This window comes from Rhinatrema bivittatum, chromosome 1, assembly GCF_901001135.1.
Source record: "Rhinatrema bivittatum chromosome 1, aRhiBiv1.1, whole genome shotgun sequence".
Classification (NCBI taxonomy): domain Eukaryota; kingdom Metazoa; phylum Chordata; class Amphibia; order Gymnophiona; family Rhinatrematidae; genus Rhinatrema; species Rhinatrema bivittatum.
The window spans coordinates 136,493,174-136,514,613 of record NC_042615.1 but is presented as its reverse complement, the minus strand read 5'-3'; the positions used below and the strand labels follow the sequence as shown (position 1 = coordinate 136,514,613).

At 43.2% G+C, this 21,440-nt stretch overlaps 2 protein-coding genes across 3 annotated transcripts in view; one reads left to right on the top strand and one right to left on the bottom strand.

Annotated features, from left to right (window-relative positions):
- Window positions 1-5,173: 5,173 nt before the first annotated feature.
- On the bottom strand, window positions 5,174-12,710 carry LOC115083494. The gene is made up of 6 exons (XM_029587354.1): window positions 11,081-12,710; window positions 10,442-10,810; window positions 10,284-10,335; window positions 9,102-9,199; window positions 7,504-7,939; window positions 5,174-5,828 (listed from the first exon to the last, which is right to left on the bottom strand). Coding segments are annotated over exons 1-3 (2,001 nt in total). The 3' UTR covers window positions 5,174-5,828; window positions 7,504-7,939; window positions 9,102-9,199; window positions 10,284-10,333.
- A 94-nt stretch (window positions 12,711-12,804) lies between these two features.
- Window positions 12,805-21,440, top strand: part of CEP135 (centrosomal protein 135) — a 435,470-nt gene continuing 426,834 nt past the window's right edge. The window contains exon 1 of one of the 2 annotated variants that reach the window (XM_029587343.1): window positions 12,805-13,300. The gene's annotated coding sequence lies outside the window, so the exon portion shown is untranslated. The remainder of the gene's footprint in view (window positions 13,301-21,440) is intronic. The other variant, XM_029587336.1, reaches the window with a different exon arrangement.

The window sequence follows — 21,440 nt, the reverse complement described above, 5'->3', positions numbered from 1 at the left end:
CTGGACCGCAACCCTCCATGCCAGCCCCTGTATGCAAGGCTCACCAGAGCTGCATTCCTACAGTTGGTAGCTAGGCAGGCCAGAAAGTGTGTATGCACCTGAGGGTGGATATGGAGAAGACAACGAAGGAATCAAGACCTTACAAAAACCACTGAAGGCAGAAGCTGAGGGGTGGGCCAACCCACCTTTAAATTATGTTCACAGGTCCACTTCCCAGCCTCTGCTCACTCCCATGCTCCCAAGGCTCCAGTTGTGGCCTCCCTGCTATAGTTGGGGCGGATAGGCTCCTTTGTCGTTTTATTTTTTCAATTTTTTCTGTCCAGTATCCCCTGATGCAGCCTCTTGGTTGAGGCAGTACATGTGCTCATGATGGGTTGAGTCTATTAGCATTCTTGTGTAAATTCGTCAAGCGTTTAGATGTAGTAATCATCTGGGAAAACTTAAGCAGTTGAACTCGGTGGTCTGCAAGCTTATTCAATAGAATTTGGTGGTAATATTGTGGGCATTTGGAATAAGGATAGAAAAAAAATTCTTATTGTTCAGAAGGATTCGTTGTGCAAGAGTTCTTGGGTTGATTTGACTTTTTAATGGGTGGGTTGTGGTTTGTAAATGTGTTTGGTTTTTTTTGTGTTTGTGGTTTTTTCTATGAGATACAATAGTGTATATTTTAATTGGGATTATGTATTTATTTAAACATTTGTTAATCGCCTAATAAAACCTCTCTAAGCAATGTACAATATATTTGCATAACATTCTTATCTAATCTCATACATTAAAACAATAATAAAACATAACTGTATAAAAATACAGTATTTTGTTTTTGTTTAGTTTTTGTGTTATGGGGAAGGATTTTTTTTGTAAAAAAAAAATAAAATTTTGTTAGTTTATTGTATAAAATTTGTTTTATATTGTCATGAATAAAAATTTGTTGGTTTATGATTTAAAAATTCCTTGTGATAAATATCTGAAATAGTTGTAAAACATTTTTTATTGTGGTTTACAGCTGTTTGATTTTGATATACCCATGTTTTATGGGCACTTTCCCTGCTATTTGCAATATTATATCTAGGTGTGTCAGTGGATTCTAGATTTAGCCAATATTTCTTTATCTTACAGTCAGTCTCCAGCCAGTGGTACACATTGGCACAAAGGGTGTGGAGCATATAACCGCTGAGTGTGTCCTGATCCCCAGTTCCCACTCCAAACAAGCTTTTCCTTGGCACTGCCTGCCACAGCAGCATTCAGTGAAGAGCCCATGTGGATATCACAGGAAGATGTGTTCCCCCCTCCCCCTTCTCCAGCAGAGGGCCCCTCCACAAATGGTGACCCTGCTGTTTGAGAAAAATAATTTGGACAGCAGGGTTCAAGGAAGTCCCCTTGGAGTTTGGCCAGTGGGACTGAGTCCACGTGAGGTCAGGGCTAGTACCCCTCCTTTTGAGGTGTCTCCCATTAGGAATATGGAGGGAGAAGGTGTGGGGGTCACTCCAGGCAGAGTTCCTACTCATCCTTTCTCAATTGGACCACCAAAGATCATTTCCCTGATTCTTTTTCATTGGGGTCATGAATGAGTGTACCACCATGGACTGATGGGTCTACAGGAATGTCTTCTGACCCCTCTGTGGTACTACCAAAACATGCCTAACCACCACCAAGGACCTTAGCTACTCGCATTTTCTGTTAAAACTGGCAAACACATTGTCCATTAACCTTAAGAAGGAGGAAGATCAAAGAATGAATGTTTTGGGCTATTGCAATTTATGCAGTCTCCTGTGGAGTTTGAATCTGTTCTGGTGTACAGTCTTCTAAAGGACCTTCAGAGGAGAATATGGCAGTCTCCCTTGTCTTGCCTCCCAGTGATGTGCAAGATCAACTTTAAATTGCAGAGTCCAGGCCTCTCTTGGCTTTGGAGTAGTCCAGCTGCTGCACCATTTTATTGTAGTGGACTGTACAGTGCATAAAGCACACTCAGGAATATGTATACTGTAAAGGGTTAATGCTTGATAAGAGGGACAGGGAAAAACCTGTCTAAAGAATGCTCCTTTCAAAAAGCTCAAAGCAATCCCCATAGGAAGATGCACGTCCACCATCTGCTGGATGAAGAATACTGGCACGCTGGGGTCACTGCAAGTTATATATACTGTGACGTCAGTGGGCTCTATCTCCATCTGCTGGCAAAGTAGCATAAATCCACTGGTCCTGAGTCTATCTATCTACACGCTAGGAAATCTATGGATATCAATCTAAAAAATGGGGTTCCCACGCTACCTTGTACAGCCCATATTGAGTTCGTAACAATGGCAGAAGAGAGTTCTACCACTGCTGCCCTCTCACACTGATTACCAACACCACTTTCTCCATGCTGATCTCACAATGCACAAGATCAGCAGTGAGGACTTTTGGAATCTGCCGGGCAATTGTGACCTGGATTGGCCATTGTTGGAGGCAGATTGCTGGGCTTGATGGACCTTGGTCTGACCAGCACAACACATCTCATGTTCGTAAGCTCTGGTTTGCAAATTTTGAACATACTCATGATGGCACTAGTCAGTGTCATAGGGGCAGCAGTGGAGGAAGGTGCCCTCGTTGTTCCCATCTGCCCAGATGCTAGAAAAATGGAGAGGAAGAGACAAGGTTGCTAATTTCTGGAAAAAAAAAAAAAAAAACCAAACCCACAAAACAAAAACAAAATCTGCCACATGCCTAGAACTCTGCCCTGCCTCTTCCCTGAATGTTCTTTATCCAGGCACTGGCTGAGGATGTTGGGGAGATATCAGTTCCAGAGATGGTTTATCCAGGCACTGGATGAGGATGTTGGGGAGGTACCAGTTCCAGAGATGGTTTTCAAGAGTGATGAGTAAGACGAACTGAACCAAATCACTGTGAACCTGGAAGATGTAGTAGGCCAGATTGACAAACTAAAGAGTAGCAAATCACCTGGACTGGATGAACTAAAAATTGAAATTTCTGATCTATTAGTTAAAATTTGTAACCTATCACTAAAATCATCCATTGTACCTGAAGACTGGAGAGTGGCCAATGTAAACCCAATATTTTAAAAGGGCTCCAGGGGCGATCCGGGAAACTATAGACCAGTGAGCCTGACTTCAGTGCCGGGAAAAATAGTGGAAACTATTCTAAAGATCAAAATCATACAGCATATAGAAAGACATGTTTTGATGGAACACAGTCAACATGGATTTACCCAAGGGAAGTCTTGCCTAACAAACCTGCTTCATTTTTTTGAAGGGGTTAAACAAACATGTAGATAAAGGTGAACCGGTAGATATAGTGTATTTGGATTTTCAGAAGACGTTTGACAAAGTCCCTCATGAGAGGCTTCTAAGAAAACTAAAAAGTCATGGGACAGGAGGCAATGTCCTTTCGTGGATTACAAACTGGTTAAAAGAAAAGGAAGAGTGGGATTAAATGGTCAATTTTCACAGTGGAAAAGGATAAACAGTGGAGTGCCTCAAGGATCTGTACTTGGACCGGTGCTCTTCAATATATTTATAAATGATCTGGAAAGGAATACAATGAGTGAGGTTATCAAATTTGCAGATGATACAAAACAGTAGTTAAATCACAAGCGGATTGGAATACATTACAGGAGGACCTTGCGAGATTGGCAGATTGGGCATCCAAATGGCAGATGAAATTTAATGTGGACAAGTGCAAGGTGATGCATATAGGGAAAAATAACCCATGCTATAGTTACACAATGTAAGGTTCCATATTAGGAGCTACCACCCAAAAAAGAGATCTAGACATCATAGTGAATAACACATTGAAATCATCGGTTCAGTGTGCTGCGGCCGTAATAAAAAAAGCAAACAATGTTGGGAATTATTAGAAAGGGAATGGTGAATAAAACAGAAAATGTCATAATGGTTCTGTATCGCTCCATGGTGAGACCGCACCTTGAATACTAGGTACAATTCTGGTCACTGCATCTCAAAAAAGATATAGTTGCGATGGAGAAGGAACAGATAAGGGCAACCAAAATGATAAAGGGGATGGAACAACTCCGTTATGAGGAAAGGCTGAAGAGGTTAGGGCTGTTCAGCTTGGAGAAGAGGCAGCCGAGGGGGGATATAATAAAGGTCTTTAAAATCATGAGAGGTCTTGAATGAGTAGATGTGAATCAGTTATTTACTCTTTCGGATAATAGGACTAGGAGGCACTCAATGAAATTAGCAAGTAGCACATTTAAGACTAATTGGAGAAAGTTCTTTTTCACTCAATGCACAATAAAGCTCTGGAATTTGTTGCCATAGGATGTGGTTAGTGCAGTTAGTGTAGCTGGGTTCAAAAAAGGTTTGGATAAGTGCTTGGAGAAGTCCATTAACGGCTATTAATCAAGTTGACTTAGGGAATAGCCACTGCTATTAATTGCATCAGTAGCATGGGATCTTCTTGGTGTTTGGGTAATTGCCAGGTTCTTGTGGCCTGGTTTTGGCCTCTGTTGGAAACAGGATGCTGGGCTTGATGGACCCTTGGTCTGACCCAGCATGGCAATTTCTTATGTTCTTATATCCTCAGCAAACTCAAGTGGGGAGGGGAACATCATTCCCCAGGACCACTCAGTGATTTGAAACATTCAATGCGACATTTCTCATTAAATGAGACTCATGTCTAAAGGCTGCTTTCTCCACTTACATATCTCTAGTTAGATAAGGTGCTTCTGCTTTTTCTATTTTCTTGTTATAATTGAAGATATATATCTATGTATGTATGTAATTTTTTTCAATAAGTAAAAGCATTTAAAACAGAAGCACCTTCAGAAACATAAAAAAATACACAACACACCTCCTTACAAAAAGAGTGCCCCCCCCCCCCCTTATATAACTTTCAACGACTACAAAGCCACTCAGAGCCTGAAGGAACCAGAGACCCCACCATGGTAAAAAAACAAAAACAAAATCATTCAAACAGAAATAACAAATATAAGAACTGTCATATAAAAGGAAAAGTCATAATCTGATATAAATATTCAATAAGAAATGCAAAAGAAAAAAAAAATACAAGAACCAATCCTCAGATAATTTGAAATCAAACTAATAAGTAACTTTTTCAGAGAAATTCAAATGTTATTTCAATAAAGTAATATATCAGAAATATCTTTAGAAAATGATCCCTCTGATTCTTATGTGTTAAAAAAAAAACCAAAACAAAACTTTATTTTATTGTAATTTAATAAAAAAGTGCTTAACATTATCTACCACCACCTTTTTGCCAGAAAAAAACCCAAATCTCAAACCCTAGAGTACTCCCCCAATGCAGACTAGTAAATCTTATGGCATGCTTGAGTCATTTTGCAAGATCTTGAAAAATATATATATGGACTTAGATTTTCCTTTCTCTTAAACCATGACATGAGGAGGAAGGAGCAGAAGCAGGGACAAAGTTGGAGAGGAGCAGAGAGAAGCGAAGAAGTATTGGCGGAGAGGTGCAGAGGAGAGTCTGAAGAAAAAGCCGGGGTAGTCACAGAAAGAAAGATGACAGGGTGGGAGGGGGAATGAAAAGAAATGCCAGGCAGGGAAGGGCCCTCAGCAGCCAACCCAGACGGAAGTGGCACCAAAGGCAGAATCCAGCTCCACATCCCAGGAGGCCAGTCAGCATTCAGGCAGTCCGCTTTACTTTGGATGAAAATGAGATGCTCATCCAGAAGGTGATGGACAACTGCAGCATCCTCTATGTAAAGGAATCCCAGAAGTCATCCAAGGCAGCTAAGTACAAGATCTGGGAGGGGGAAATCGCGTCAGCAGGCTGGGATTCTCAAGAACCACCATCGAGTAAGTATACACTGGTAGCAGGATATCAAGGCCAAGCTGTTAAAACAAAAAAAAATTAAAAAAGAAAAAGACTAGTACAATCAACCAACAATGCAGAGAAACAGGAGGATGGTTGGGCCCTATTACCCTAACCAATTTGGAGGAAAATACAATGGATGTCCTGGGTCAAGAGGTCTTAAGAGGGTCTGCCTGAGGATCCAGACATGGCCAAGTAAAAGGTAGTATTAGGATGTTTGGAAGTCAATTTTATTACAGCTGTGTAGTTGCAAAGGATGCAGGTGGGTTTTAATGCCCGTACTTTATGCAAATTTTCAAAGAGTGACTATCCACATTGTTTCTCTTTGGGAATCAGAGTGTGAAAGGTACGTGCATTAAAACCATCTGTATATTTTCCAATCCAGTGAGAGCACTGAGAGGAAAGGATCACCTTGCTGGTGGCTGAAAGAAATCAGTAAGTTTTGCTTAGGAAATTTTTTTTTAAAAGTATTGGGGAGAAGTAAACTATTGGGGTATATTATTTAGTGTGTTTGTGCTTTAAATAGTCAGTAAGGCAGCTAATAAACAGAGTTAGTGTGTTTGTATTAATCTCTGGAATTTGTTGCCAGAGGATGTGGTTAGTGCAGTTAGTGTAGTTGGGTTTAAAAAAAGGTTTGAATAAGTTCTTGGAAGAGAGATCCATAAACTGCTATTAATCAACCTGACTTAGGCAATGGCCTCTGCTATTACTGGCATCAGTAGCAGGGGATCTTCTTGTTGTTTGTGTATTTACCAGGTACTTATATCCTGGATGGGCCACTGTTGGAAACAGGATGCTTGATGGACCCTTGGTCTGACCCAGTATGGCATGTTCTTATGTTCCACTTATTTGTGGAGGAGAGGGAGGGGGTGGGGAAGGGCTAAATAACACTATTTGAAAATTTAATGTACACACGGTTTTCCCTCCTAACCTGAACACACCCACAGGAATGCCTCTTTCTAATATGGCCAAAAGCAGGTGCGCTATGTAACCTGCATATTTTTTTAGCAGCATTTGAGGACAGTAATTTTCAATGAGGTCTTTTTATCTATGCAAATACCATTGAAAGTGTCATGATACATGTTTTTCTAATTTTTGGAAGGTTTCAGCTCTGGTCTCTGTAGGGATTTTGTCTAGTCTATCATAAGGGTTGGGAGAAAGGGGGCATGATACTATCCTCTCAAAAGGAGAGATGAGAGGTTGTCCTCTGAGGGGTCCTTCCATAAAAGCTCTCCAAAATTAATATAACTGCTATACAAGAACATAAGATATGCCATACTAGGTCAGACCAAGGTCAATCGAGCCCAGGGTTTGACAATGGCCAGTCCAGATCACATTTACCCGGTATTTCCTAAAAGTAGAAGTATTTCTTCTTGCTCACGCCCCAGGAGTAAGCGCCAGCTTTCCCAACTCTACCTAGTTAACACATTTGGACAGGTTCCTGGAGGAAAAGTCCTTAAAGTTCTTTTATATCTCACTATGCTAGTCACCTTGACCATATCCTTTGGCAACAGATTCCACACCTCGATAGTGACCCGAGTGAAAAGATGCAGTCTACATTTCAAGCCATGCAGCACCGAGAGACCGCAGTACCACCATGAACACAGCACAGAAGTAATGAAGACAAGCCCCAGCCTGCTAAGCCCTGCCTGAAGATCCTGTCAAAGGGTGTCACTGGCACTGGAAAACACTTACCACTGAAGATGGCAGTTGTAATGAGAATACTGCACTTTGTTGTCCAAAGAGATCAATGGCTATCCTGCCAGTTAATGCCAGGTTCCAAGTTGTGTGGTGGTGGACTGTTCTGGGTGTGATATGACTAATGGTTCCTTGTGAGCAAGCAGCCTTAGAGAAAACAGGTAGTGGTTTGAACTGTCCGTACCAAGCCGCCTTTCCCCACACATTCCAGGTCACTGTCAAGTGCCTTGGCCAACTGAGGAGGAGGATCAGTTCGGGCTGGCTTTTCAGAATTCTCCTGCGGGGACTGTACACCGATACTGACATCCCTGGGCTTGCTGACTAAAGCTATTCAATCACCTCTGCTTCGCTGCATCTGCTGTCTCATCCTGCTGTTCCCGAGTCTGCAACATGAGGTCCTCCACCGAGATGCTGAAGGTATGCCTGATGGTACCTTCCGGAGAGTCAACATTGAGAAAAGGAGTTATAGTTTCTTGCCTGGCCTTCCTGGGGGCCTATGGGTTACTTGCCTAAGTACACCTGGGGGAATACCTTATAAAAAAAAAAGTTAAATGCTGCCACATTTTAAAATTCTGCATATTTTGTCAAAGAACTCAATATAATCACTATTTTTGAGTGATACTTATAAAATGCAATGCAGAAAACAATTAGTCAAAAAAGCAACTTTTTAAATGTTTCTGCAAAATTCCCACAAGTACTCTAATGGTACATCATAAGGTAGGGCCCTTCCCTGAGGCTTCACCCCCCCCCCTCACCCCACCCCACCCAGTTCTCTCTCTCTCCAGTTTTTTCACCCTTTCCTACCAGGCTCAACTTCCCTCTAGTTCTCTCCCCAGCTCTTTTCTTCTTCAGCTTCAACTCCATCTACCCCCTCCCCCCAGTCTTGACCCCATAATTCATGCTTACTCTCTCTCTCCCCCATGCTGCACTCACTTCCCACCCAAGCTTGACTCCACCCCTCCCCAGACTTGATCCTCAACTCTCCCCCTTCTCAAGCTTAACCACACAGATTCCTCCTTCCCTGTGCAGATATATCCCCCCCTCCATCTCTTTTCCCTTCCCACTCTGGTTCAACACCCATGGCTCTCCTTCCAGGCTTGACCCCTCATTCTCCCTCCACCCCCCCTCAGCCTCTCCCTCCCCTAAGGCTTGACCTTACTGCACTTGTGCTGTTCCTCTCCCCCAGGTTCAAACCTACCATGCTTCCTCCTCCTCCCCAGCCCACAAAAGTGCAGCCTCTTCCTTCCAGACCTGTGCAGGTCACTGCTACATCTCCTCCTTCTAGGCCCACATAGGTTCCTGCTGTGCTTCCTCCTTCAAGGCCTTTACAGCCTGGAATGCTGCAGCCTCTTCCTTCCAGACCTGAGCATCCAAATTCTGCACAAGAGTACCTAAAGCACTATTCCCTACCTGGCTTTATTAGGGCAGTGGATCTCAAATGATCCATGTGCACCCCTTAGCTAGTCTGGTTTACAGGATACCCCTAATGAATATGCATGGCATAAATTTGCATACACAGAGACCCAGACTGGCTAGGAGGCCTGAAATAAAACAATTTCCTGCCTAGCCATTCCTGGAGCTTGTGGAGTACTTACCTACATAAAGTTAACATCAGGCTTTCCTGGTACTTGGATCGTTCACATCTGTGTTGCCACTTCCGTCCGATTGGCTTTCATTGCTGTGATTTCTTGGCCTGCATATAAAAGCAAGACAATGTTCACCATTTCTGTGTGCATGCTTTATTATTACTATTCTCTAAAGACTTTCATGCCTTGTTTTATATACCTTTGAACAGTATGAAAGTTTGTGCCAATAAAAAAAAGTGTCATTTTACCATCACATTCTGTATTTATGTAATTTTCAAAAATTGAGTGCACGGGTCTTCACAACACTCCTGTACCCCTCAATGAGGTCAAACATTGATGCTCTCTATGAAGTCTGGCTTGATAGCTTAAGTCACATTTCCCCCCAAGCTGGGAGGCAGGTGCTTGGCCTGATCCTGTCATGTGCAGCGTGGTCACAATACAGAGGAGAATTACATACTGGAAATTAGACCTCACTGGATCTTGAGAATCTGGCCTTTATTAAAAATGCTGGGACTAGAGCACAAAATTAAGGAATGGTCCACACTCCCCCCAACTTAATCCTAGGTCCTTTCCTTTCGGCTCCGCACTCCCCTGCCCTTTTGCCCATGATCCTAGGTCGTCCCCCCCCCCCTCCCCAATACCTCACCACTCTAATAGCCCAATCCTGTGTCCTCACCAGTCAACCTGGGTGGTCCTCCTCCATCACAGAATCATTGATCTGCAAGGGAGAGAGGAACCAGCTTAGATTAACAGTTTTTGTGCTCTGGTACACAACAGAAGCACTAGTCTACTCCAGTAATCCTACAGTATTCCTTGCCCCCCTTCCTCATCACTGGCGATTCCCAGCTTATTTTCATCTCCAATTTTATTTCCTGCTTCCATGCTCCTCCAATTCCTTCCCTTTCATCTGGCCAGTCCTTGCCCAACTAACATTCTCAGAGGGGCAAGAGGTTAGAGGGGATGATGGCACGCAGTAGCACTCACAATCAACATGGTACCTGTGACCCAATGTATCCTGCAGTAGTTCCACTCTCTCCTCCTATGCTAGCCTGTTACTAAGGACACACCTTTTACATACTACACTCCCAATTGTAGATGTATGTCTTCAGGCGAGATGGCAGGACCCCCAATCATATGAGGGGATTCTGTGTATGCTCCAAGCAGAGCAGCCTTCCCCTTCCCATGCTGTACCTTCTGTATGGTCCCCTGAAGAGGAAGTACTCCAGATGAGGGTAGAGAGATCCTGCAAATAGAGGAATAAATAATAAAAGGGAGGCTGTACTGTCTCTGGCTGCACCTGACCCGCTCCATAGCAAAATTGGTATTTACTTGGAATTTAAAACACTTACAAGCAAAGTACTCCACAATCAAGCTGCTGCGAACCTGACTCCCACCTTCAGTAGTTTCTCTGGCATCTGCAGGAGGGCATGGGGGATCTTCCTCAATGTCTGGATTAATGTCGCCTGGGACTTGATATTTGACAGCAATATTATGAAGGATGCAACAGGCAAGAACAATCTCAGCCACTTTGAGAGGGCAGTACTGTAAGGCACCGGCTGATTTGTCCAAACACTTGAAACGACTTTTTAACACTCTAAAGGTACGCTCAATGACAGAATGAGTGGATGTGTGTGCCTCATTGTACCTCCTCTCTGCAGGGGTCCTTGGTTGAGCGACAGGAGTGAGAAGCCATGGTCGACACCCATATCCTGCATCACCTGTGGAAAACAAATAAGAGCACAGTAGAATACAGGTGGCACTAGTGTGTTTCAGTTATGTGCAGGGATCACTCTGCTGACCCAATCAAGATGAAGCCAGGTGAAGGCACGTGGGATCTAGATGCTTCTCAGCGCAACACAGAGCATTCTTGTGAAAAACTCCCCAAGAGGCCTGATGGGTCTGCATCAACTGTCATTACATGGTATCCCAAGCACATGAACAACAAGTTAACATACTTAAAAGATTTTAAAATGCTGAAGAGTACTTACCTAGCAGCCATCCTTGGCCATACATGCCTTCCTCAAACTGGCGGAAGAGGGCAGAGTGACGCAGAATATAAGAGTCATGGCAGGACCCTGGGTACCTGGGCACCACATTTAGAATGTTCATGTGTGCATCACACACCACCTGTACATTCAGGGAATGAAAATGCTTGCAGTTGCGAAAGGATGCTTCCCTGTCACGAGGTGGGATCAGGGCTACATGCATGCAATCTATTACACCCATCACGTTTGGTAGCCCGGCGATGGCAAAGAAATTGGCTTTGAGATCCTGCCATTGTTGTCTCTGGTTAGGGAACTGTATATAATTCCTAACCCGACTTGTCATAGCTTGTAATACCTGGCGGAAACATCTGGAGAAAGTGGACTGCTCCATTCCACCAACTATAGCCACAGTAGTTTGAAAAGAACCAGAGCCCAGAAAATGTATTGCACTCAAAAGTTTGACAAGGCCAGGTATGGCATGAGACCTGCCTGTCAGAGGATCGAGGTCATCTTTAAGATCCTCATATAAAGCCATAATCGCCACAGAGCTCAGGCGGTACCTTCTCACCACCTCCTCCTCAGGAAGGCCAAGCAATGTGGTGCGGGTAGAGAATACACGCTGACGCCGCTGTCCATGTACCCTCCTGCGGCCTCTAGGCGGTGGGCCCCTCTTTTCCCCCTCATCCTTCTTCTGTTCCACAAGGGCTCCGCCAGCAGCATCTATTCTGTCCTGCTCCACTAGGGCTCCACCAGCGGCATCTATTCTGTCCTGCTCCACAAAGGATGCATCTACTCTTTCCTGCTTTGCAACTGTTCCAGGGGCTACATTTACTCTCTCCAGCGCCACAAAGGGTGCATCTGCTCTCTTCCCCTTAGCAAGAGGGACCGAATCTGCTTTTTCCTGCTCCACAAGGTCTACATAGGCTTCGTCCCCTCTCTCCTGTTCCACAAAGAATGTATCTGCTCGTTCCTGCTTTGCAAGGGTTCCAGGAGACGCATCGGCTCTCTCCTGCTCCACAAAGGCTTCATCCCCTCTCTCCTGCTCCACAAAGACTGCATCCCCTCTCTCCTGCTCCACAAAGGCTTCATCCCCTCTCTCCTGCTCCACAAAGGCTTCATCCGCTCTCTCCTGCTCCACAAAGGCTGCATCCGCTCCCTGCTGCTCCACAAAGACTGCATCCCCTCTCTCTTGCTTTGAAACAGCTCCGAGGATTGCATCTACTCTCTCCTGCTCCACAAAGGGTACATAGGCCACTCTCGCTTGCTCTACGAAGGCTGAATCAGCGCTTTCTTGCTTTGCAACAGCTCCAAGATCTGCATCTGCTCTCTCCTGTTCCACAAAGGCTTCACGGGCTCCATTTGCTTTCTCCTGTTTAGCAACAGCTCCACCAGCGGTACTTGCTCTCGCTTGCTCCACAAAGACTCCACGCGCTGCATACACTCTCTCCTGCTCCACAAATGCCGCATTAGCTCTCTCCCGTTCCGCAACGGCTCTACGCACTGCATTTACTCTCTCCTGCTCGGCAGCGGCTGCACGGGCTCCGTCTGGTCTCTCCCTCCCTCGTTCCCGACGCCCAGCGGCCTCAAGCCTCCGCCTGCGCCGCAGCAGCCAGTACAGCTGCAAAGCGAACATTCTGCCTAAAACCATGTGACCCGCCTGCGCGTGCGGCTTTTCATAGCTCGGCAGCAGGGGGGCGTGGCTACGCGTTCGGGGTTAATAAGGCCGCGCTGCTGCACTGGTGCGTCCTCTCCCCAGGGGGCTCACGAAAGGCGTCGGCTCTGCATCTGTGCGCGCTCCCGTCAAGCACGATAGTCCCTCCCCCTACTCCTTGCTTACTCCACTCTCTTTCCTCTACTCGCGACTGACCGGTTTCGTTCTCTCACGTTGCCATGGAGAACGGAGTGTCCGCGGTCGTCGCGTCCCTTCCGGCTTCCGGCTTGCGCGCCATTTTCAAACCGCTTTACCGCCTGTCCTAAGAAGGAGCGGCGGGGGGGGTGTGGTGTTGAGCTCATTACTGGTGGTTGAGTGTGGTCCTGGGCTGCTTTCCTTCCTGGGTGTGAGTTTTTCTCGGGCGCTGTTCGGTCTGCGGCGGATTGGTAGCAAGATACAAGAATAAGGCGAGGAGCGGATTGGAGAGTCGCTGCAGGCAGTACCGGCTTAGCTCCTTGCTCCGTTGCAGGCCCCCCCTGTTCTGCTGGGCTCAGTAGTCTCCGGTGAAACTGGTTGGTTTTAAGAAACTTTTTTTTCTTCACTGTGTTTTCTGTACCATGTGTTTTAGAATGAGGATTAGATTTTATTTTCGCTCATATTTGGCCTTCTAGGTGGTTCAGTTGTTCCCCCGAGTGTAGAAACTGTCTCTTACCCGGCACTAGTTCCACGTTACAAAATATGTCAGGGCTGTCACTTGACTCTGTTTCCTCTTTTTGTTCTTGGTGCTCGAGTCTCTGCTCGTTTTTTCATTTTGTTTTTCATTTATTGACTTTGATATTCTGCTTCATCACCAAAAGTAGCTCAGTGCGGTTTACATGTAAACAAAACCCATATAAATTATAGAATGATAGTGCTGCTCCACACCAAGAATAACACAAAAATAGAATTTCCTATCACCTCAATCAAACAAAACTTCCCTTGTCCCCTATTATTGATCTAAAAAATTAAACTTTTTAGCTAAAAAAGAACAGCAGTTTTAAAAGAGGATCTTCAAATGCCTGCTTAAAGAACTAGGCTTTGATTATTTTTTTTTTTCCGAAAAGTCAAGTAAGGTGATTCTAACCCAACTCTGAGGGGACTGACTTCAGAGGGAGGGCGCATAACAGAACAATCAGGCCGATGCAATATGGGTGTGTAAAAAAAACGGGCATTTGTGATTGAATGCCTGCTGTCCTAACATGCATCCATCCACTTCTCCCAGGAGCATGATGCAGTATGCTAATGCGCTGCTGCTGCTGCTGCCTTAGAGGCTGATGAAATACACTGCGCTCAGCACTGTATAACCTGCAGTCGGATGCGGGATAAATAGGTGCTAATCCCACCCCCTGCAATAGGGGGATTAGTGCCTATTTAATGCGTGTCCGATGCGGAGTGAAGAGAGAGTGCTCATCACATGCAAATGCATGTGAATGAGCCTATTACTCATTCACACTGAATGCAAAAAGATAAATGTGTGTCTCAGATGTTTTTATTACTGGCAAACAGGCAGGTTATGAAAACCGTGGCAGAGTTTAACGGTGTCGGTCTTCATAACCGGCAGCCGTGGTGGGTTGCGTTAGGAAGGAGGTGCTAAGGTCGCGCCTCCTTCCTAGTGTAACCCCCTAATTTCCATATTGCATGGTGCCCCCCTTGCGGGCACCATGCGTGCATTAAAATAGCAGGTGCTGAAAAGTCAGCGCCTTCTTCCAGTGCACATAATTGCATTGGCCCCTTAAAAAGGAGGTGTTAGAAGAAATTGTACGTCCCTAATGCCTCTGCACTGTGTGCTGGTTGTAAAATTGAGCATCCATTTTTTTTTAACCTGACCACTGTCAAGACTTTTTTTTTTTCCATGTTGCTGCTTTTTGTGGTTCCTCTGACAATATTGAGACAATATATTAAGTCAGAGGAACCACTGAAAAGCAGTATTTTCTGCTTTTTTTTTTTTTTTTTTTAACTTTTAGGGCTCCTCAAGACTTAATGCCAGCTCCGGCGCTGGTGTTTATTTTTGAGGCTTAAAATGCTTGCGTTGGGCACATGGTTATTTTTTACATGTGGGTACTAGCTAATAGACTCCTCAACATGGCATTTACATGTGATGAGCACTATTAGCTATGCGCAGGTTTGGATGCTTGTTTTGGGCATGCTGATCCCCTTATTGCATCAGGGGTTATGGATGTGCATCCAAAACATGTGTTAACCTATGCACTGGCCTGAGTGCATGGTATTTGCATCGGCCTGAATGTGTGCTATCTAATACAAAGCAATTTAGTGCTAACCAGTTTAATCTTATATGTTAATGTCTTATATTTAATCCTTCTTGAAGGTACCTTCTTATAATGTGATTTCCCTTTATCTGTACACCCCCATGTAATTCTTGCTTACATATACTGGTGTGATGCTTTCTGCACGCTGCTTAACTACTTAATGGAGCTAGTAAAGACAAAAACTTTAAATACTGATGCATTCCCAGTCATCATAAAATTGCGACATCTACATAGGCTAAGACTATTCATACTGATTTCCAAGGCTGGCCACTTTCTATGGACTATGCGGTCTAAGTTATTTTTGCTGGACTATAGAGAGACAATAATCCTGGCAAATATCTAATATATCACAAATCAATCAATATTCAATAATATATAGTGACATATATATATTTCTCAATCTTTATTCATGAAAAATTATTAAAAAACATCCCAAACAATATTTCTTCAAATGTACCCCGGATCACCAAACATTTAAAAATATCACCATACTCATTCATATCTCATACATTCTACATCCCACGCGCACACATCCTATTACATAAAAAATTTTTCAACAATTCACATTAGATGCGTGAAAACATCTTTCCACATTATCAATTCTTAATTGTGTTTCATTTATAAGCAGAGAGAGTTCTATTCCACAAAATTTTCTTCGTTCCCAGAACGCCAATGCTCTAATTCATCTTCATCCTCTCAACATGTTTCGCCTTTCCCCAGGCTTCTTCAGGAGAACTTCTGAGGAATCTCCTACTGCTTATGTATCCTCAACATCTATCCAAAGGATTTAGTCATCTACAACATTTCACAAATTTGATTAATGTCTTTAAAATACTTTTTCCTCTCAACATCTTTCTATATCTATTTTTTAATTATTTCACCACAAGCTATTTTACCTGGACGTCCCAAACACCTTTTCTCAGACGTACAACCAGATGTATCCCCGACTTTTATTTCGCATCGTCTTGCAAATTTAAATGTACCTCACATTTTGTATACCTAAAGTGAAGTAAATCAGGATCATAACTTCCAAGATTCTAATTGTCTTATTTTGCACAATCATAGCTTACGCATAAATCTGGGAGACCAATAGTGGCAGGAGTTGGCTCTGTATTGGAACCTCTATCAATTTATATAGATCAATTTTTACGACCTTTTGTCTCACTAGCTAGATCATATATAAGAGATTCGTCACATTTAATAACGGTATTACAATCTCTCCCTGATATGGCAGATTCTACTCTGCTTATATCAATGGATATAGAATCTTTATATTGTAATATCCCTCAGAGGGCAATGATCCATTTAATAGAGGAGGTCTTGGATACAAGAGTTGATAAGAAGGTTCCAACACATTTTTTGGTTGAATTGGCAACCATCGCACTCACACAGAATTATTTTTTGTTTCAGAATGATTTCTACCAGCAGGTTCATGGAACCACGATGGGTGCTACAATGGCACCAGACCTTGCATGTTTGTACGTGACAGCGTTTGAAGAAAAGTTTGTATATCCTTCAGTATGGTACTAACATGTAAGGTTATGGTGTCGGTATATCGATGATATCCTTGTGATTTGGTCTGGTACTGAAAGTGAATTTAGAGATTTTTTTCAATATCTAAATGATCAAGATAGCAATCTTAAATTTACCTGTGATATTCAGACACGATGGGTTCCATTCTTAGATATGAAGGTGGGTAACAAGGACGGTGTATTTGTTACCGAGTTGTATCGGAAAGCAATTGATAGAAATGGATTATTGCATTTTAGTAGTTTCCATCCTAAACATATTAGAGAGAATATCCCGGTAGGACAATTCTTTAGAGTCAGGAGGATTTGTTCGGATGTAACATCTCTTAAAACTCATGCGAAAGATTTACAGGAGAGATTTGATGCAAGGGGTTATCCCAAACGTATAGTAAATCGGGCATATAAAAGAGCCTGTTATATAAATAGAGAATTGTTATTAAATCCAAAGAAAGAACAAAAAACACCATCATTAGTATGGGTATTGCCCTATTCAAATAAAGTAGGGGATTTAATACAGGTGATAAAGGATCATTGGCATCTTGTAAGTGGTTTTGAGGGCATGAGGGATCCTCCGATGTTCTCATTTAAAAGATCTAGGAATCTTAGAGATATTCTGGTACACTCGGATTTAGGAGTTGAAGAGAAGAAAGATAATGGTATTGGTGGTCATTATCCCTGTTTGAAATGCAGTGTATGTAAGCTTTCTTTATCAATCCAATCTTTTGTTCATCCAGTCTCGGGGAAAACATTTTTTTTGAAAAATATTACAACATGTCAAACACGGTCAGTGGTGTATATAGTGCAATGCCCATGTGGGCTTTTCTATGTGGGGAAAACATCAAGAATGATTAAACTTCAAATACTTGAGCATTGTAGTAGGATTCGAAATGAGGTGGAGACAGCCCCACTTGTAAAACATTGGCGTGAATATAAACACTCAGTGGAAGAACTTCGTTTCTTTGTATTACAGGAGATACATAATAGGCGTGGAGGAGATGTCAATAAAACATTGTTGCGTACAGAGCAGCGATGGATTTTTACATTAGGAACTATGTGGCCCAAGGGACTGAATGACAAAATTGATTGGGCGGTATGTCTTTGAATTTCAAGGATGGGTATGAGTTTGAGATGTTTGGATAAATAGTGCTAATTGGTTTGGATTTGGCGGGCGAACATGGGGGTGGAGTCTTGTTTGAGTAGTCCTCTTTGATTGGTGTAGAGAAGTTTAAAAGGTTGGAGGAAGATGTAAGGTATACTTCCGTTGACTCACTCAATGGCGGCGTTTCTTTGAGTTTTGATGGCGGTGCTTTCTCGCTGAAATTTGAAAAGGTAAGGTTTCTTTTTTGCGTAAGCTATGATTGTGCAAAATAAGACAATTAGAATCTTGGAAGTTATGATCCTGATTTACTTCACTTTAGGTATACAAAATGTGAGGTACATTTAAATTTGCAAGACTATGCGAAATAAAAGTCGGGGATACATCTGGTTGTACGTCTGAGAAAAGGTGTTTGGGACGTCCAGGTAAAATAGCTTGTGGTGAAATAATTAAAAAATAGATATAGAAAAGATGTTGAGAGGAAAATGTATTTTAAAGACATTAATCAAATTTGTGAAATGTTGTAGATGACTAAATCCTTTGGATAGAATGTTGAGGATACATAAGCAGTAGGAGATTCCTCAGAAGTTCTCCTGAAGAAGCCTGGGGAAAGGCGAAACATGTTGAGAGGATGAAGATGAATTAGAGCATTGGCGTTCTGGGAACGAAGAAAATTTTGTGGAATAGAACTCTCTCTGCTTATAAATGAAACACAATTAAGAATTGATAATGTGGAAAGATGTTTTCACGCATCTAATGTGAATTGTTGAAAATTTTTTTATGTAATAGGATATGTGTGAGTGGGATGTAGAATGTATGAGATATGAATGAGTATGGTGATATTTTTAAATGTTTGGTGATCCGGGGTACATTTGAAGAAATATTGTTTGGGATGTTTTTTAATAATTTTTCATGAATAAAGATTGAGAAATATATATATGTCACTATATATTATGGACTATAGAGAGAAGCAGTATAACATGCAAAACCCCTGTGATACAGGAAATACTACAAACACCTAATATTTTCTAATGAATTAAGTATGACTCAGAAAATTAGGTGATAATTTGGAGAGATACTGTGTTCAGTATCTCTCCAAAAAGATATACACAGTAAAAGCAGCCCAATGAAAAGTTACCAAAATGGTACTGAATCATTAACAAGATTCCGAGGAGATAAAACTCAAGTATCTAATTATGTATATCCTAGAGCAGTGATTTCCAAACCTGTCCATAATGAATATGCATGAGTTGAATTTGCATGTGGTGGAGACAGTGCATACAAATCTCTCATGCATATTCGTTATATTTTGATAACATGACTGGCTGGAGAGGGGAGTCCTCCAGGACAGGTTTGGGAATTACAGTCCTAAAAAGAGGCGAAAGAGAACATGAGGGAGACCCCAAAGGTATAAATGCACATGAAGCAAACATTTTTTCACTGGTAAGGAAACTGTAGAGCAAGAGGTCATGATTATTAGACTCTGGAGTTATATTAGAAAATATTTCTTCAGTAAATGGGTGGTGAATGCATGGGGAGGTAATGAAGATAACAAATAACAGAATGTAAGAAGATATGGAGAAGTACAGAAGATCCTTAGTTGCAAAGAAGTGAATAGAAGCCAGAGATCTGCTGTGTCCTAGGGCAGTGGTTCTCAACCTTTTTTCTGTCGGGACACGCCTGACAGATGGTTCTCACATGCATGACACACTGAACCCATGATCGTCACGGGGCTAGATATAAAAGTACAGTTTGCATCCAAGGGAACTCCCCCCCCCCCCCCCCTCCCCCCCCCCCCCCCCCCCCCCCCCCCCCCCCCCCCCCCCCCCCCCGACCCACAATAATGGATGTAAAGCAGAATTATGACATTCCCCATACAACTCACCCTACAAAAAAGATGTTCTGGTGTCATCTTAGTTACAGCAACTCAAACTCCTTCTACTACCAGGCTCAATAGCCCTACTTATGAAAAGACAGCAGTTTACCATCAGTATATCTTGAGAAAACACAACAAATAAGAGTAATACAAACCCTTACATGCTAGTAAAATATCTCACCTCAGTAACACACACAGAACCGACCTAACATATTCCCAGCATCTGCAGTTATGTACATAAACTAATCCGCACACAGTTACACCTGTATTAGGGTTGTTACTTAACCAGTAACAACCCTATCTATGAAAAGGCAACACTACAAATATTAAATCAGGCCCTAAACACCAATACACCTCCTATTAGGAAAACAGAACTAGCAAGCAGCTATAGATCCCCACACAGAAATAATTGTAAAACTATACTAATAAGCAGAATAAATGTTTCAAAACAGCTATGAACAGAATAACATCCAACAATTAAAAACTATTAAAAATTCTCCAAACACCAACAAAATATTTCAAAAAAGCAGACATATCACATAATATTAAATAATTAAAATGGCAGTCAATCAAGAAAGATAAACTTAAAAAGCCACCTTTATTTACCCCCTCCAGCAGCTCTCCTACTCCTGTCCTCTTCTATGCAGGCCGTAGCACACACCAGGACTAGCAGTAGTGACTAAGCTCTATACTCATGGTCCTCTTCCTTGGGTCTCTTTGTCTCTCACACACCCCATACTAGTCACACTCCCCTGACCAGTTTCTGTCTCTCACACACCAATCATCTCCCAACCAGTCTTTGACACACACACCAGTCACCTTCCTGAACAGTTTCTCTCATGCCATACACACACACAGGCTTCCCACTCCCATGTTCTATCTTATATATATGGGCTTCTCATTCCCATACTGTGTCTCACACACACCTACACACCCAGGTTTCTCACTCTCATGCTCACTCTCTCCACATGCACAGGCTTCTCATTCCCATAATCACTTTCTCTCTTACACACAGACACACACACCCCATGCTCTCTCTCCACGTACACAGGCTTCTCATTCCCTTAATCACTTTCTTTCACATACATACACCCCAGTCTCTCTCTCACACACCGTCACCTTACCAGCCAGTCTCTCTCTCATGCATGCACGCACACACACACAGGCTTCCCACTCCCATGAGCTCTCTCACGTATACAGGCTTCTCAGTCCCATGCTTTCTTTCACTCACACACACACCCCACAACACCAGGCTTCTTACTCCCATGCTTTCTCACATACCCAGATTTCTCACTTCCATGCTTTTTCTCTCTCACACACACACATCAGTCACCTCCCTGACCAGTCACTTTTATTGTCTCTCACATATTCACACAACACCTCTCTGACCAGTTTCTGTCAATCACACACATGCTCTCTCACACTACACACATGCTCTCAATCACACACACACACACATTCTCTCACTTACAGGCTGGCTGTCTTCTCTCACTCACTTCCTCCTCCAGCCCCTGCAGGCCAAGAAAGAAGAATCCCATCGGCCGCGGGAGGCTTATACTGCTGACTCCTTTGCCGGTTGCCAGCTGCTTAGATTGCTCCGGACCACGCTACTGCTCCGGGGCCGATGCTGCTGCCGCTACTTTTCCACGCGGCATGACTCTTTCTCCTTCCCGTGCACTGCTCTGCGTATAACTTCCTGTTCCGGGGCAGGCACAGGAAGAAAAGGCTAGCCGCGGGTGCCACAGCTTTCTCTAACAACGTTGCCGTTCCCATTGGGCTTGAACGTGCCGTTAGCCCGGCGGCAATGGCAGCAGGGAAGGAAGAGCAGCGGGAGAGACCGAGAGCATGCGACACATCTGCCAGTGCTTGGCGACACACTGGTGTGTTGCGACACACCGGTTGAGA

Excerpts from the sequence above, each read along its gene's own strand:
- LOC115083494 (XM_029587354.1), bottom strand. The coding sequence starts at position 12,710 with ATGTTCGCTTTGCAGCTGTACTGGCTGCTGCGGCGCAGGCGGAGGCTT. Across the intron at positions 10,811-11,080 it reads TGGCCAAGGATGGCTGCTAG|GTGATGCAGGATATGGGTGT; the intron begins GTAAGTACTCTT and ends TGTTTTCCACAG.